At 38.1% G+C, this 18394-nt stretch overlaps 1 protein-coding gene across 7 annotated transcripts in view; it reads left to right on the top strand.

Moving 5' to 3' along the window:
- The window catches only part of RNF170 (ring finger protein 170), a 46186-nt gene that overhangs the window by 18614 nt on the left and 9178 nt on the right, over window positions 1-18394 (top strand). For all 7 annotated transcript variants that reach the window (XM_059384059.1, XM_059384054.1, XM_059384057.1 and 4 more), the window contains 3 exons: window positions 8234-8309; window positions 10804-10912; window positions 15143-15216. In XM_059384059.1, the coding sequence (XP_059240042.1) occupies window positions 8234-8309; window positions 10804-10912; window positions 15143-15216 (259 nt within the window). The remainder of the gene's footprint in view (window positions 1-8233; window positions 8310-10803; window positions 10913-15142; window positions 15217-18394) is intronic.

The raw sequence follows: 18394 nt of genomic DNA, 5'->3' as shown, positions 1-18394 counted from the left end.
AAACCATATGACAATTGACTTTCTCTGCTTGACTTATTTCACTCAGCATAATCTCCTCCTGTCCATGTCCATGGACAGTTCTGTCCATGTCGATACAAAAGTTGGGTATTCATCCTTTCTGATGGAAGCATAGTACTCCATTGTATATATGGACCATATCTTCTTTATCCGTTCGTCTGTTGAAAAGCATCTTGGCTCCTTCCACAGTTTGGCAACTGTAGCCATTGCTGCTGTGAACATTGGGTTACAGATGGCCCTTCTTTTCACAACATCTATATCTTTGGGGCAAATACCCAGTAGTGCAATTGCAGGGTCATAGGGTAGCTCTATTTTTAATTTCTTAAGGAATCCTCACACTGTTTTCCCAAGTGATTGCACCAACTTGCATTCCCACCAACAGGGTAGGAGGGTTCCCCTTTATCCACATCCTCTTCAATACTTGTTGTTTCTTGTCTTGTTAATTTTAGCCATTCTAACCTGTGTAAGGTAGTATCTCAGTGTGGTTTTAAATTGAATCTCCCTGATGGCTAATGATGATGAACATTTTTTAATGTGTCTGTTAGCCATTTGTATGTCTTCTTTGAGTGCCCTTTCCTATTCTGAGCCATTCCCAGGTTTATGGGTTGCTGTTTAGCAAAACAGAAGAGCCTCTAGTACATTAGTACATTTAGTAACAGAGGGGTAGGGAAAGGTGTTGGTGCAAACATAAGGGCACAGGCTCAGAAAAGAACATTTCAGCATCACAAGAAAGGATAAAGACCATACAGTCATTTCAGTAGATGCAGAAAAAGCATTTTACAAAGTACAACATCCATTCATGACATTAACCTTCAACAAGGTAACTTAGATGGAACATACCAGAGCATAAGAAAGGCCATATATGAAAAACCCATAGTTAATATCATACTCAGTGGTGAAAAGCTGAGCGCTTTCCCCTAAGGTCTAGAATAAGACAAGGATGTCCACTCTTAGCACTTTTATTCAACATGTACTGGAGGTCCAAAAATCAGATAAGAAAAAGGAATCTAAATTTGTAAGGAAGAAGCAAAACTGTCATTATTTACAGATGACATGAAACTATTCATAGAAAACCCTAAAGACTGTCAAAAAACTACTAGAACTAATAAATGAATTCAGTAAAGTTTAAGGTTACAAAATCAGTGGACAAAAATCTGTTGCATTCCTATACAGTAATAAAGTAGTGACAGAAAGAGAAATTAAGAGAACAGTCTCATTTACAGTTGCACCAAAAGCAAATATTTAGGAATAAATTTAACCAAAGAGGTGAAAGATGTATACTTTGAAAATTATAAAACACTAAAGAAAGAAATTTAAGGCAATGCAAAGAAAGGGAAAGACAATGCTCAAGCAATCTTGAAAAACAATACTGGAGGTATCACAATGCCAGACTTAAAGTTATATTATAAAGCAGTAACTGGCATAAACATAAGACACATAGAGTAGTGCTTGGGTGGATCAGTTGGTTGAGTCTGACTCTTGATTTTAGCTCAAGCCTGGGGCTCAGGGTCATGAGTTGAAGCCCCAAGTTGGGCTCCACATTGGTTGTGGAGCCTTGTTAAAAGAGAAAAAAATACACACATAGATCAGTGGAACAGAATGGAAAACCCAGAAATAAACCCATACCTACATGGCTGATCGTCGTCTTCTTCTTCTTTTTTTTTTTTATTAAAGATTTTATTTATTCATTTGACAGACAGATCACAAGTAGGCAGAGAGGCAGACAGAGAGAGAGAGGATGGGAAGCAGGCTCCCTGCTGAGCAGAGAGCCCGACGGGGGTCTCGATCCCAGGACCCTGAGGTCATGACCTGAGCCGAAGGCAGAGGCTTTAACCCACTGAGCCACCCAGGCACCCCACATGGCCAATCTTCAACAAAGGAGGCAAGAATATATAAAGATAGTTTCTTTAATAATGGTGTTGATAAATCTGTACAGCTGCATGCAAAAGAATGAAAATGGACCACTTTCTGTCACCACACACAAAAATAAATTCAAAATGAATTAAAGACCTGAATTTGAGACCTGAAACCATAAAAATTCCAGAAGAGAGCATAGGTAGTGATTTCTTGGACATCAGCCATAGTAACATTTTTCTAAATTTGTTTCTTGAAGTAAGGGAAATAATAACAAAAATAATCTGTTGGGACAACCTCAAAATAAAAAGCTTCTGCACAACAAAGGAAACCGGCAACAAAACAGAAAGACAACCTACTGAATGGGAGAAGATGCTTGGAAATGATATATCCAGTGAGAGGCTAGTATCCAAAATATATGAAGAACTTCTACAACTCAGTACCAAAATACCCAAATAATACATTTTTAAAAATGGGCAGAGGGAGTGAATAGATGTTTTTCCTAAGAAGACATCTGGATGGCCAACAACACATGAAAAGATGCTCAACATCACTCATCATCAAGGAAATGCAAATGAAAATTGATGAGATACCACCTCAGAGCTGTCGAAATGGCTAAAATCAAAAACACACAAAACAACAAGTGCTGGCAAGGATGTGGAGAAAATGGAACCCTTGTGCACTGTTGATGGGAATGGAAACTGGTGCAGCTGCTGTGGAAGCAGTATGGAGGTTCCTCAAAAAATTTAAAATAGAGTGATTCAGTAATCACTCTACTGGGTATTTACCCAAAATAATACAAAACCACTAATGAACAGGATACATGTACCCCTGTGTTTACTGCAGCATTATTTATGGTAGCCAAAGTCTAGAAGCAGCCCAGGTGTTCACTGATAGATGAATAAAGAAGATGTGGTATACATATACAATGGTATATTATTCAGCCATAAAAAAAGGAATGAAATCTTGTCATTTACAACAATATGGATAGAGCTACAGAGTGTAATGCTAAGTGAAATAGTTGGAGGAAGACAAATACCTTATGATGTCACTCATATATGGAATTTAAAACAAAGCAGATGAGCAAAGGGAAAAAAAAGTGAGAAAGATAAACCAAGAAACAGAGCCTTAATTATAAAGAACAAACTCATGGTGGTTACCAGAGGGGAAGTTGTTTAGAGGATGAGTAAAATAGGTGATAGGCAGTAAAGACTACGCTTAAAATGGTGAAAAAAAATAATAAAAATAAAAAGTGATTATTGATAAGTTTGTAGTTACTGACATTTGTCAGCTGTTCTCTGGTGGTTTTTGTTCTTCTCTTATCCTTTCTTTTGCTCTCTTGCCTTGTAATTTGAGGATTTTTTTTTAAGTGTTTGCTTGGATTCTGTTCTCCTTATGTTTTTTGTATCTATTATGGGCTTTTGGTTTGTGGTTACCATGAGATTCATATATAACGTCCTACATATATTTAGCTGTCTGTATATACTGGTTAAGTTGAAGGTGCTTAAGTTCAAGCACATTGTAAAAGCAATACATTTTTTTTTTAAAGATTTTATTTATTTATTTGACAGAGAGAGATCACAAGTAGGCAGAGAGGCAGGCAGAGAGAGAGAGAGGAGGAAGCAGGCTCCCCACTGAGCAGAGAGCCCGATGTGGGACTCAATCCCAGGACCCTGAGATCATGACCTGAGCCGAAGGCAGCGGCTTAACCCACTGAGCCACCCAGGCGCCCAAGCAATACATTTTTGCTCCTTCCCCTGCATGTTTTATGTACATGATGTCATATTTTGTATGTATTTTATGTATGTCTTTTTTTTTTTAAGTTAGCTCTGCACGTAACATGGGGGCTTGAACTCATGACCCTGAGATCAAGATTGATATGTTCTCTTTTGTGCGTGTGTGTGTATCTCAACTAGTTTCTATAGATATGGTTGATTTTACTACTTTTGTATTTTAACCTTCATACTAATTTTATGAATGAATGATGTACTGCCTTTATTGTATGATTGCTTTACCAGTGAAATTTTTTCCTTTCATAATTTTGTTGCTTATAGTTTTGACATTCTCTTTCCTGCTTAAAGAAGTCAATTAACATTTCTTGTAAGGCTGGTTTAGCCTTAACTTTAACTTTTGTTTATCTGAGAAACTTTTTATATCTCCTTCAATTCTGAATGACAACTCTAGCAGATAAAGTATTCTTGGTTAAAGGCTTTTACTTTAGGAGTTTGAATATATCATACCAATTATTTTTGGCCAGCAAAATGTCTGTGAAAAATCAGCTGATAACCTATATCTTAGAAATATTGCCTTCAGTCTGTGAACACAAGATGTCTTTCCATTTTTTGTGTGTCTTCTTTAATTTCCTTCAGCAATATATTATAGTTATAATAAATTTCTTTGTCTTAAGCTGTTGTGAATAGTTACCATTTGTTGACATATCAAAAGCCAGTCCAAAGGGTTTGGTAAAGCAGTTTAACGTATAAACCACAGACTTGTGCATTTGTAAACTTTGATTCAGACTTTGTTTCTTGACCCAGGGTTTGGGCATCATTTCCTTCTTCGTATTAGAGCTTCCTGGCTTCTTTCCAGGGCCACATAACTTAACTGGTTAATTTTGGTTTCTCCTGGGGTGCCTGGGTGGCTCAGTGGGTTAAGCCGCTGCCTTTGGCTCAGGTCATGATCTCAGGGTCCTGGGATCGAGTCCCTGCTTCCCTCTCTCTCTCTCTCTGCCTGCCTCTCCATCTACTTGTGATCTCTCTCTGTCAAATAAATAAATAAAATCTTAAAAAAAAAAAATTTTGGTTTCTCCTTTCGAAGAATAACGAAGGACCATTAATCATTAGTAAATCATGTACTTTGTTTCTGTATTAGAGCCACTGTTTTCCTGGCATCTTACTTTATTTAGACCTACTTAGTGTCATTTCTCATAGCTGAGATGATCACATTTTTTAAAAGATTTATTTATTTATTTTAGAGAGTGAGAACATGAGTTAGGGGAGAGGGAGAGATAGAATCTCAAGCAGACTCCCCCAAATGCAGAGCTTGACACGGGGCTTGATTGCATAACCCTGAGATCGTTACATAAGTAGAAACCAAGAGTCATATTTTTCTTTTTTAAAGATTTTACTTATTTATATGACCAAGAGAGAAAGGGAGCACAAGCAGGGGGAGCAGCAAAGGGAGAGAGAAGCAGGAAGCCCAATGTGGGGCTCGATCCTAGGACTGTGGGATCATGACCTGAGCTGAAGGCAGATGCCCAACGCCCTGGTCCACCAGGGGATTTTTTTTTTTTTTTTAAAGATTTTAAAAATTTCTTTGAAAGAGAGAGAGAGAGAGAGAGCGCACAAGTGAGAGTGGCGGGCAGAGGGAGAGGCAGGCTCCTCCCTGAGCAGGGAGCCTGCTGTGGGACTTGATCTCAGGACTCTAGGTTCATGACCTGAGTGGAATGCAGCTGCGTAACCAGCTGAAGCACCCAGGCGCCCCTAGATAATCATATTTTGAAGACTGTCTAATCTAGCTTTCAGTCTGTCTTAATTATCCCATTATCTTCTAGATTTTTGGTTCTGTGCTCATAGTTGCTAATCACACTTAACTTCCGAGCTACAGGCCATGTCAGCATCTCTGTTTGTTCTTGTTTGTTCTTGTTCTCTGACTATACTTTGACTTTTCTAACATTCTACTACCAGATTTTACAGTCTTTTACCTTCTCCTTTATGGAAAGAAACCAAAAGAAAGACCTTCCAGTTACATGGTTTATACCTACACTCTGAAAAATAGTAACTATCTTTTTCCAATGAAAAGGGAATGGTTTTCAAGTGTCATAGAGAAATGTTGTTTAGTTAGGTGTGTACTGGTACTCAAATGAGACGGTTCATGTGCTGTTCCCTGATCGATTATTTCCACCAGAGAGTAGCTTTCTTCTGGAGGTGTTTACTCAGTCACGAGAAGGTCCTATTTAAAATAAATAATCTGGGGTGCCTGGGTAGCTGATTACTGGTTGAGCATCTGCCTTCGGTTCAGGTCATGATCTTAGGGTCCTGGGATTGAGCCCCACATCGGGCTCCTTGCTCTGTGGGGAGCCTGATTCTCCTTCTTTCTCTCTCTGCCTGCCTTTCTGCCTAGTTATGATCTCTCTCTCTGTGTCAAATAAATAAATAAAATCTTTTAAAAAAATAAAATAATCTACCAAAATTTAAGATATTTAAACAGTTCAAGTAGCTTTATTACATTCATGGTTTATGTTATGTTATATTATGTTGTGTTATGTTGTGTTGTGTTATTTGAGGCGGGAGAGGAGCAGAGGGAGAGGGAGAAGCAGGCTCTTTTCCTCCACTGAGCAGGAAGCAGTATGTGGGGCTTAATCCAGGACCCTGGGATCATGATCTGAGCCAAAGGCGGACACTTAACTGACTGAGCCACCCAGGTACCCTTATGTTTAGTTTCTGATTAGATATTTGACTTTTTTTTTAATGTTCTGTCAGAACTAATGGTCATGTTTTGTCAGCTTTTTATCTAAAATTTGAATTTTTTACTAAAAGTTGAATAATAATAAGATGTATTTTAAAATTTTCTCCCTGTCTCATTAGGATATTGATGTAGAGGGGGGTGTTTTTTGTTTTGTTTTTGTGTGTGTTTTGTTGTTTAGTTTTAAAGATTTATCCATTCATCTTGGTGGGGGGAGGGGAGAGGGAGTGAGAGAACCTCAAGCAGACTTCCCGCTGAACAGAGCCGGACATGAGGCTCGATCCCATGACCCTGAGATCATGACCGGAACCAAAATCAAAAGTCAGAAGCCCAACTGACTGAGCCCCTCGAGTGGCCCTGATTTAGAGCTTTTATCACTGTTGACTATTAGCTCACCTGGAGGATAAAGGCTCTTATATAATAGAGTAATGCTGGGATTTTGTGAACTTAAAATATTGCTCTTAAAAGTGTTAATATTTAGAGCGTGTATGGCTCAGTTGTTTAAGCCCAGGTCATGATCCTGGAGTCCCAAGATTGAGTCCCACTTCATGTCCTACATCTGTCTGTCTGCTCACTGGGGAGTCTGCTTCTCCCTCTGACCCTCCCCCCACTCGTGAGCTCTCTCCCTCATTCTTTCTCTCTTTCAAATAAATAAAATCTTTTAAAAAATGTTTAAGTTTAAGGGCACCTGGGTGGCCAAATGGAATTAAGCTGTGAATCAGATGGAGATCTTCACCCTCACCCTACCAGCCTAACCACGAGTTCTGATTTCCACACCCACATGTATTATCTCATCCTTTATTTCAGCCTCTAAATTCTTGTCTTTGAGTCTCTGTTTGCATTTTAATGTTAAGATATTAGTGGTATGTTAGGTTTGGGCTTTTCTATATGATACAGTGTTATTTTCTGCTACACTCCTCCACTTATAGGTGGAAAGATCTAATTAGATATGGATAAATGTTCAAATGCATAATAATATAATTATATAGTTGCTTTTTTTGGAAGGAATTTTACAGAAGAAATATGTGTATTAGTTATTCTTCATATGATTTGTAAGCCTGCAGTTACATCAGATCAAATACAAGGTTCTAGGCCTCTGGATTTCATCATTTGCCAGTTGAACCTGAAATCAGCCCATACTCAGTGATCCTAGAATTCCTCACAGAGTAACCTGGAATGTTCAGTCCTGGAATTGGAGACAATTATATGCCATCATTTGTATTTATGAAGTTACTAGTAGTTCTTGGTTGAAACTTAGACCCATAAAGAAAACTGATTTGGGGTGCCTGGCTGGCTTAGTCAGTAGACCATGTGACTCTTAATCTCGGGGTCCTGACCCACGTTGGATGTAGAGATTACTTAAAAAAAAAAAAAAAATCTTCTTTTGCTGCCATCTTGGAGCCTAAGGAGGCCTGCTAGGAACAGGACATCTAAAATGCCAAAGCATATCTAGAGGGCTGTGGTCCAAAGCCATTTTTGCTATAAGCTGGGTCTTCGGAGTCATGGGGAGCACATAGTTCTTCAAATAGAAGGTGTTTATGCTTAAGATGAAACAATTCTATCTAGGCAAGAGGTGTGCTTCTGTGTATAAGCAAGGAACAACACAGTGACTCCTGGTGGCCAACCAAACAAAACCAGAGTAGTCTGGGGAAATGGTCTAGGCATTAAGGCATCTGGGGAAAAGGAGCTTGTTCTCATGGAAACAGTGGCATGGTTCGTGCCAAATTCCAAAGCAACCTTCCTGCTAAAGCCACAGAGTCCGTGTGATGCTGTACCCTTTAAGGATTTAAACTAAATGAAAAGTAAATAAATAAAGGTGTAAAAAAAATCTTACAAAAAGAAAACTGATTCATCTAACAATATTTTATATTCAAACTTACTATATTTTACTCAACAGAAATGCACATCAGAACATTCACCCAGAAAACCAAGAGTTAGTAAGGGTACTTCGGGAGCAACTTCAAACAGAACAGGTACTGTTGTCACATGGATATGTGCATTTATATAAGGAGTAACGTTATTATTCCCCTTGCATATGAAGTTGTGATGAAAGAGCAAATAACTTTTTGGAAACATGAACTGATTTCCTGCTTTGTTATTTAAACTATTCCTATTATTGTATATTTTCAAATTAGGTAAATGACTAGTCTTACCTACTCATATTTTCATGGGTGTGTGTGTGTGTGTGTGTTTAACTTGCTTTAAAAACAGCAGTTTTCCTGTTATTTGTGAGGAAATAACCACCGTCTAATTGCCTTTAATAAAATGTAGTAGAAAAACTATTTTTTTTACCCGATGACCTACATATTGCCTGGAAAGCTACAAAGAGATGACTACAAGGGGTGGCTTTTTTTCCCTCTTCTTTTTCTTCCATGGTCAAAGTTAGCAAAACTAATTAGGCAAAGAAGAAAACTTTTCTTTTCCTTCTGTGCTTTTCACCAGACGGACTTTAAGAGCCAGAAATGTAATATATTTCATGAAGGCTGGAGTGAGTAGAATATTGTACATCTTCATGCCAAAATAGCTAATGTCACAAAATAAAAATTGATTTCCTACTCACCAATCAAAATTTAATTCCATTCACCAGATATTTATTAAACATCTACCGTATGCCAGACACTGTTCTAGGCATTAAGGATTCAGCTGTGAGCTAATAAACAAATAAGAATTCCTGCCTTCATAAAACTTAAATTCACTGATGCAGAAGTAGTTATAAGCATGTTAGTAGTACTCTGTTCCAGAGCTGCTGTTAGTAATAATTCATGCTGGGATAGTGTTTTGTAATTTACAGAGTGTTTGCACATACAACTGTTTTATTTAAGCTGCAAACATGGTCAGTAAGTCAGTAAGTATCATTCCCATCTAACATGTTAGATCACTAAGATGGACTTAAATTCCTGCTGGAGTTACATGAATGGATCTGGCTATCCAGAAGTCCCACACCAAGTGGCATCTTCCAGATGCCTTTGCGCCACTGTGCAGTTCACCTCCCCCACACCTTCCTTGGACATGGCATTTAGTTCTAGTTAGAACAAAGCTAGTGACTTAGCCCTTTTTGCACTGTCCTATATGGTAGCCACTACCCATATGTAGCTATTTAATTAAATTCACTAAAATTAAATTTAAAATTCAGTACTTTTTTGTTAAACTAGTCACCTTTCAAGTACTCAGTACCCACAGGTAAAGCTTCCATTACTGCATGAAGTTCTGTTGGACAGCAAACGGTAATTGGTTTGGTTTTTGTTTTGTTTTAGTTAATTTCCAAATAATAATAATGAAGACAAAAGATAGAGGAGAGACATTAAGAGCTGTATGCTTTCCTTTTTTGCACCATTAAAAATGATTTAAAAGACAGTAACATCAACGTGTCACAGTGGCTTATAAACTATTGTAGTATTTTAGGACTAATTTAAGGAAGAGGTTTTAGTTAAACGTTCTTAGTTTTAGGTGACAGAAATCTTTGATTCAGTTTACAATGAATAGTTCATATTTGGCAAATTTGGTAATTTGATGTTTTTAATGCTGGCTAGTTTATTTATAAGAGTTGTGCTAGATGTGATAAAAATCGTTTTTTATATGTCTTTTAAAAGATACATATTACACACTACTGCTAGATACTTTTCTAGTTCCTGGGCCACTACAGTGAATCCTATAGATAATGTCCTTATCCTCATATCACTTACTTCTGGTGGGTTCTTTGATATGTGGTTGCTTCTTACAGTAGTGATTCTACTCTACATTCCTGTACAATCACAACAGTGACATAACTGAGAAACATTAAATTCTATTAATCTGACCATGGGAATGATTAAGCCCAAGTTACCAATATATTAAATTTTCCTTCTTCCAAAATGACCAGTATTCTTCTTTGAAAGTTTAATTCTGGACCCTTGTGAGGTACAGCACACATGCAACACTTGTCAGGAACATATGAATGAAAAGATGCTAAAAATGGTTAAAGCAGGGAGGTGGGGTTGGGAAGGATGGGGTAACATGGTGATGGACATTAAGGAGGGCATACGATGTCATGGGCACTGGGTGTTATAGAAGTCTGATGAGTCATTGACCTCTACCTCTGAAATTAATAATACACTATATGTTAATTAATTTTATTTAAGTTAAAAAATGATTAAAAGCTAATACTTGGGAAAGAGTTGGACATTTCTTGAGCTTTTGCATTAGCTCAGCCTTGTGTTTCTCAGAATAACTTACTCATTCCAACAGAGTGAAAGAGAAACTCCGGAGTTAATACAGGTTTTTGTCTTTATGTCATGTTCAGGAAGGAAGGTAGAGAGACCATGCAGCTTAAATAAAACAATGGTACAGCCTCATAACTTTATCAAACTTATAAGACTTTACTGCACATCTAAGATTGGATGAGGCTTATGCGCTCTGGCTGTGTTCTTGGGTATGATGGTACTCCTAGAGATAATCATGTATAATCATGAAAACGTATTTTCTCATCAGGATGCCCCTGCTGCTGCTCGACAGCAGTTCTACACTGACATGTACTGTCCAATCTGTTTACACCAAGCCTCCTTCCCTGTGGAAACAAACTGTGGACATCTTTTCTGTGGTAAGCAAACAATGCTATATTGGGGGAAAGTGAATCTTTTAGACCAAGACCCATATGTTTACATGGGCTGGATTCTTAATTTTGTCACATTTTGTATTACATGAATGGGGTAGGTGTCTTCTGATATCCTGCTGTACTTGTTAGCCACTTTCATTTAGTGTCTGTGAGCTCAACGATTAAAAAGCACGAGTTGTTCAACTTCTCAATAAACAGAGATGTGTTTCTTTGAATGGTAATTCAAGTATATGAATACCAAGAGGAATACACTAAATCCTTCATGGTTTATCACTTTTTGGTAGTCTCATTTATTATTCATCCTTCCCAAGGCAGGGAAGTTCTGTTAAGGACCCTGCCCATGACCTTCCCTTTAGCCCTCTTCCCTCCTTTTTACCCTGCATCAGCACAAAAGTTATTAGCCGGGTTTTTTTGTCATGACCTCAACGGGTTGTTTAGAGAGAATGTTGAATGTAGAGCATACAGTAGGACAGGAAGGGAACATAGATTGCACACTTGGCTCAGTATCAGTACGGGGTCCTTTCTACCTCTGGGGTGTTTTTCCTGACCCTCCAGAAAGACGTCATAAAGAATGAGATACCGTATAGTCAGTTCTTACTACGGTCATATGAGTTTGAGCGAATCAGTTTATTGCATGCCTACTCTGTGCTGGGCACTTAACATACTTCATCTCCTTGAGTCCCACATATGAGGGAACTGCAGCTGAGTTAAGAAATTCTACAAAAAGTAACCCAGCTGCTAGGAGAAAGCCAGATTTTAAATGTAGGCCTAACTTCAGACCCTGTGGTCAGTTCTGCTATGTGATTAGTAGCTTCTACGACTACTCTCTACTTACATTTATCCATTCACTAAATCTGTTGTTTTATTTGTATTATTTCTTTCTGTTGCAGTGATGTGTTCTAGATAGGGTTCTAATCGCTCCCAAAATGTACCCATTTTCCATTTTAAGACAGTTTAAAGTGTAGCATACAATGATCCTTTAAGTTTGTTTTTCGCCTTTGTTGTGTGAGTTTATATGGAATTACTAGGTATATAGTGCTATTATTTTACACTTTGGGGGTGACATAAATAATTTGAAATCCATATCATGCACGGCAGGGTTTTCCCTACCTGTGCTCCTTTAGTAAACACCAACCAGTATCATTATTGCATCATCCATTAATTTCCTCCTCTTCCCTAAGGTTTTTCCCTAAGATAGCTAACAAGTTATAAAACACTCATTTCAATATCTGTCTTGGTCTGTTGGGAATGCTAATGAGCTGCAAAATCATGAAATACCAGATAGAATTAAATGGCCATCAGAGAAAGCAGATACTTTCCCCCTTCTCAAACCTCTGGTAGATATTCTTAATCAATTGGACATGCTTTCTGAGTCTGGATACAGCTTCAGCCATCCTTTAACACAGTACTCGAGGCATGTGTTAAGAATCAATGAGGTTTGGCAGGCTAGATGAACTCCATTTGCCAACCCAGGCTTAGGTAATTCACTGAGTGGATAAAAGATGGCAGTATTGTGTTCTTGGTTTCTGGGTCTGAGGTAATTGGGTAGATTGCTTCTGATAGCCTGCTGTACTTGTTAGATACTTCATATACTGTCTCTAGGTTCAAAGATTTAGAAAACTAGTCATTCAGCTTCTCAAGAAACAAATGTGTTTCTTTGAATAGTAGTTCAAGTATATTGATACTACTTATATATAAAAGGCACCTTAGTTTAGTTCCTATATATGGGATTACAGTTCTTCTCCTTTACAGTGAGCTAAGAAAAATAGCAACAACAGACTTGATCTCACTTACATTTGTAACCCACACTGTTTCACTGAATTCTTCAGCAGTCTTAGGAAGGGTTATTCCCATTTTACAAATAAACAGACTCTGGGAGATTATGACCCAGATTAAAGTCAATGAGTCTTCTTCTCCCACCATCTTATTTAGGTGGATGTCTCTTTTTATAAAGGGGGGGAAAGTTGAAGAAAAGGGAAAACCTTGAGCAGTATCATAGCAGATGTGTGTGAACTGGAGCATTTGATTTGTTGGACCGTAGTTTTTCTGTGCAGTTAGTGGCCGCACATAATTTACAAAGCAAGGACACCGTACTCCAATTTGTAGGAAAGAGATGTGGAATTAAATAAGTGAATATATGTCAAGACACATTGAATTTTGGAGTGAACAAGTAGTAGATAGAGCTGAGGCATCACTACGGATGTTAATAATAATACTAAAAAGGTTTAGAAGTTTTGTTTTCATATAGTTTATGTGTGAAATAAGGTTGTTCAGATTAATAAATATTATCTAACAGCACTTTGAGAGTAGGAAAAGATACCAGATATTGTTTGGCTTTTATTTATTTATTTATTTATTTATTTTTAAAGATTTCATTTATTTATCTGATAGAGATCACAGGTAGGCAGAGAGGCTGGCAGAGAGAGAGGAAGGGAAGCAGGCCCCCTGCTGAGCAGAGAGCCTGATGTGGGGCTCGATCCCAAGACCCTGGGGTCATGACCTGAGCCGAAGGCAGAGGCTTTAACCCACTGAGCCACCCAGGCACCCCTTGTTTGGCTTTTAAATTCATCTTTTAAATCATCATACCTCTGTTTCCCCATAGTCACTGTAATGTCCAATGTGGATAGCCTTTGCTTAGCTCCTTGGTTTGCTCACTGTTCTCCTCAGATGTCATTTATTTCTACTTCTGGTATTTGCTCCTTTCTATTCATAATACTGGGAGCATGTTCCTTTCTGTTTTCTGTATCTAAATCTTACCTAACCTACAAAGTTCAGTTCAGATCCTTTCTCACGTACAGATTACTCTCTGCTGCATCCCAGAGTTCTCCCTCCCTATGTTCCCTTTGTACTTAAAGTTAATAGTAAACAGTTTGCGATTTAACTATCTCCTCATTGATTTCACTGTGTCATCTTGGTCTTCTCAGTTTGACTGTCATCACTCATTCTAAATTCTGGACATTAATTTGATCTGGAAGAATCAGAATAAGGAATTCAGGAGGGCTAAGCTAGGTTGCTAAGACAAGAGTAAGAAAACAGAAAAGATCCTAGAGGCTGGAAGCACTTAATTCAGATTCACTGAGGGACCTGGATTGTCTGAGAAATAGGTGTTCTGCAGTGAAGAAATGAATTGACCCCTCAAACATCAGACAGTGTTTTTTTTTGTTTTGTTTTAAAGATTTCTTTCTTTCTTTATTTGACAGACAGAGATCACAAGTAGGCAGAGAGGCAGGCAAAGAGAGAGAGAGGGAAGCAGGTTCTGCCAAGCAGAGAGCCCAATGTGGAACTTGATCCCAGGACGCTGAGATCATGACTTGAGCTGAAGGCAGAGGCTTAACCCACTGAGCCACCCAGATGTCCCTGGACAGTGTTTTAAAATATTCCCTCTTGGGATACTTGGGTGGCTCAGGTCATGATCCCAGGGTCCTGGGGTCGAGTGTAATGTTGAGCTCCCTGCTCAGCAGGGAGCCTGCTTCTCCCTCTCGCCCTCCCTGCTTGTGCTCATTCTCTCTGTCAAATAAATAAATAAAATCTTTAAAAAATAAAATATTTCTTTTTCATTTGTTAGTGACCTGAACTTTAGTGCTTCTGCATTTAGCTTACCTGCTACTTTTTGAAGCCTATAAACTCTACCTTAAAGCTGTTCTGCTGCTCATGAACACCTTCTAGCAGAAAAATCAAATTCATCCACTACAAAAGTTGGTTCAATTATTGAACTGGATTATAAACTTTATTAGGTCAAACAGCATGTAATCTTTGTATCCTATGGTTCTTAATTACTATTGATGCCACTGTAACTTGGCTTTCTAAATTCTTAAATAGAAGTAGTGTTTTTGTAACATATATACCAAATTTGGAACAGAAAACTTACTTATACTGTGATTTGTTTGTTGTTATATTTGCAATGATGTTTACTTATTCTACATAGGAAATGCAATATTTCTATTAAGGCTCAGCATTGAAGCAGTTAATATATGGTTGCTTTGGATTATATAAAAATGTCTATATCTTAACTAGTAGTTTAAATAAAAATATTTTCAGTGGCTGGGAATTATTATGAGATTTAAATTTGCCTAAAGAGTTGGTTGGATTAAATAAAAAATATTTTAAAATAAGATGATACTATAAAAATATTTCAAATATTTGAAACTTTATGAGGATTTATGGGCCTTGAAATTTAAAACATCAGTATTAATGTTTTTTTTTTCCTCTCATTAGGTACCTGCATTATTGCATACTGGCGATACGGTTCATGGCTTGGAGCAATCAGTTGTCCAATCTGTCGACAAACGGTAATGTTTATATCCAGAAAGCATCATTTATGCTAGTTCATATTATAAATTTTAATAATTTCTGTATCTAATTTTGAATTGTTTTGATTTTTTTAAAGTTTTTATTTAAATTTTAGTTAGTTAACATATAGGGTAATAGAAGTTCCTGGTGTACAATACAGTGAATCAACACTTCCATACAAGTGCTCATCACAAGGGCACTCCTGAATCCCGGTCACCTAATTCACCCGTTCCCCCCCCCCCCACCTCTCCTCTGGTAACCATCACTTTGTTCTCCTTAATTAAGATTCTGTTTCTTTCTTTGCCTTTCTTTTTTTCCCCCTTTTCTTGTTTTGTTTCTTAAATTCCAAGTGTGAGTGAAATTCTACGGTCAGAGATCCTTTCTCTGACTTATTTCACTCAGTATAATACTCTGGCTCCATCCATTCATTGCAAATGGCAAGATATCATTCTTTCTGATGGCTCAATAATATTCCACTATATATACATGCCACATCTTCTTTATCCATTCATCAGTCAGTGGACACCAGGGCTCTTCCATAATTTGGCTATTGTAAATAATGCTGCTAAACACTGGGGTGCATGTATCCCTTTGAATTATTATTTTTGTATTCTTTGGGTAAACACCTACTAGTGCAATTGCTAGATTGTAGGAAGTTCTGTTTAATCAAAGCTTCCGTAATGTTACTCCATTATTATTTTTTTTTATTTAAAGATTTTATTTATTTATATGACAGAGTGAGAGAGAGAGATCATGAGTAGGCAGAGAGGCAGGCAGAGAGAGAGAGAGAGAGAAGCAGGCCCCCCGCTGAGCAGAGAGCCTGATGCGGGGCTCGGTCGCAGGACCCTGAGATCATGACTGGAGCTGAAGGCAGAGGCTTAACCCACTGAGCCGCCCAGGCGCCCCTACTCCATTATTTTTTTTAAGGTCTTAAGGACAGCAAAAAAGGGAAATACCTTTCTAAATCTTTCAATTATAGTAAAAAACTGGTAAATGAATCCTCCCCCAAATTCTAGTAAGCCTTTGTTGTAATATGAACAGAGGAGTAATTGAACTAGCTAATCAGGCTTAACCAGATATTTCCCCTACATATAAAAAAGTGTTTTCCCCTTTCAGTTCACTTTAAAGCTGCCCTTCTCTAGTGAGGGTCAAGATAGCTTTATATGATGAACAATAGTTTTTTAAAATGTGTCTTTTGGAGACCTATCTATATTACATGATCCAGAACAGATCAGACTATTTTAGTTAGTATAGGAGTTACTTCGGGGGGGAGATTATAAGTTTTTATAAACATATACTGAAGACTGATATGTCAGCATAGATTTTTCTTACTTTCTCTGACAAACTGGAAAAGCAAAATAATGAAAAATTGGAGAAATTGAAGTTCTTAGTTTTTTAATTAGTAAATATAATGAAATAGAACATCCTATCAGTTGTATACAGTTTTTTCATAATTTTCTATATACTTATTTTATCTTTCATCTAAAATAAATACCTACCTTTCTACTAATGAGTTATGAATACGTAAAAAGATAGCAGCTCCTTAGGAAGTCTTCCACTGTGCAAAGTGACATCCCGAAGGGATAGAGAGCTTTCAAGTAAAGATGTTAAATTGAATACATGTATTTACTTTTGCTCTTGGCCACCCCGTTAAAAGAACAGGACATTTTGTAAAGGCATAAACTCATGGAGGCCAAAAAATGAAACAAAATGGTAGAAAAGGCAACAATTTTTCTAAAATTCTTTGTAAACTATAACAGACATACAGAAAAGCACACAAAACATAGAAATATTGCTCATTAAATTATCACAAAGCAACACTTCAATAATCACCACTCAGATAAAGAAATAGGAACTGGCCAGTAGCCCCCAGAAGCCTCCTCAGGACCAAATCTCCAACTCCTTCCTCTCCTAGAGGCAACTACTATTTGACTTTTATGATAAGCTTTTCCTTGACTTTCTTTCTTTCTTTTTTTTTTTTTTTTAATATTTTATTTATTTATTTATTTGACAGATCAGAAGAAGGCAGAAAGGCAGGCAGAGAGAGAGAGTGGGGGAAACAGGCTCCCTGCTGAGCAGAGAGACCGATGCGGGTCTTGATCCCAGGACCCTGGGGTCATGACCTGAGCCGAGGGCAGAGGCTTAACCCACTGAGCCACCCAGGCGCCCCCCCCTTGACTTTCTTTATAGGTTTATGACCTTAGCATGCATCTCTAAGATTATTGTCTAGTTTTGTCTGATTTTTGGACTTTATATGAAAAAAAACCGTATAGCATGTATTGGCACACACAGACACACCCTTTCAGCCTTGTTCGGGCTATCCACTCACCCCCATCACTGCCTCATTTTGTGGCGTGGAGAGGGAAGTTCAGGGCTTTATCTTCTTTCCCCCTAGCTTCTACATTCCCAAATTCTGCCTCTTTCACATTTGACTTTGTATCACACGGCAGGAGGAAAATCGGTGGAGTTTCTTTTGTTGTTGTTGATATTGTTTGTACTGCTTCTCTGGCTGATTTGATTATATGAAACAAGTCTGTCACCAGTGAAATTTATTTGCTAATACCACTTCTCATAATCGTTAGCCATATGCCAGCAATGCTGAGACTAAGCCATAGGTCTGACATTAAAGAATTAGTTCCACCACCTGCCCCCTCTTCTTGGCTCTATCCATGGCTTTTCATAGGGTATATATGTGATATATATATACAGGTGATATCCTTTTGACCACCCATAAATTGCTAGAGTCCAGAAGGGTAGAGATAAAATTGTTTCTGTATAATAGGTTTTGGTTCCGTAACTAGAGAAGAATACATCCTGGAAGTCAGACAGGTGGCAGGTACCCCGTCCCCACCCTGTTCCGCTGATGTGGTGCACAGGCAGCTGCACCTGACTGCACCATGCTCACCACTTCTCTTCCCGAATGCATACGCCGAGACACCAGTGGCCCGAGCTGCACTTCAAGGGCCAGCTTAGGTTTCCAGCTTTCTGGGCACCCCAGGCAGAAGTCCTTATTCTCAAGCAATACTCTCAAGCGCCTTGTAACAGGTCTACCTCCCTTTCCATCTTGGGTGTTGTGGTTGGCAAGGGGCAGGGCTGTGTCTTTGGTTTTGGGGTCCATGTAGCTTGTAGTACAGTGCCTGGCCCACAGTAAGCGCTCACTTACTATTCATTGCAAGA

Source organism: Mustela nigripes, chromosome 18 (genome assembly GCF_022355385.1).
Source record: "Mustela nigripes isolate SB6536 chromosome 18, MUSNIG.SB6536, whole genome shotgun sequence".
Taxonomy (NCBI): Eukaryota; Metazoa; Chordata; class Mammalia; order Carnivora; family Mustelidae; genus Mustela; species Mustela nigripes.
Note: the sequence above shows the minus strand (reverse complement) of the source record. Positions and strands in the feature narration are given on the sequence as shown.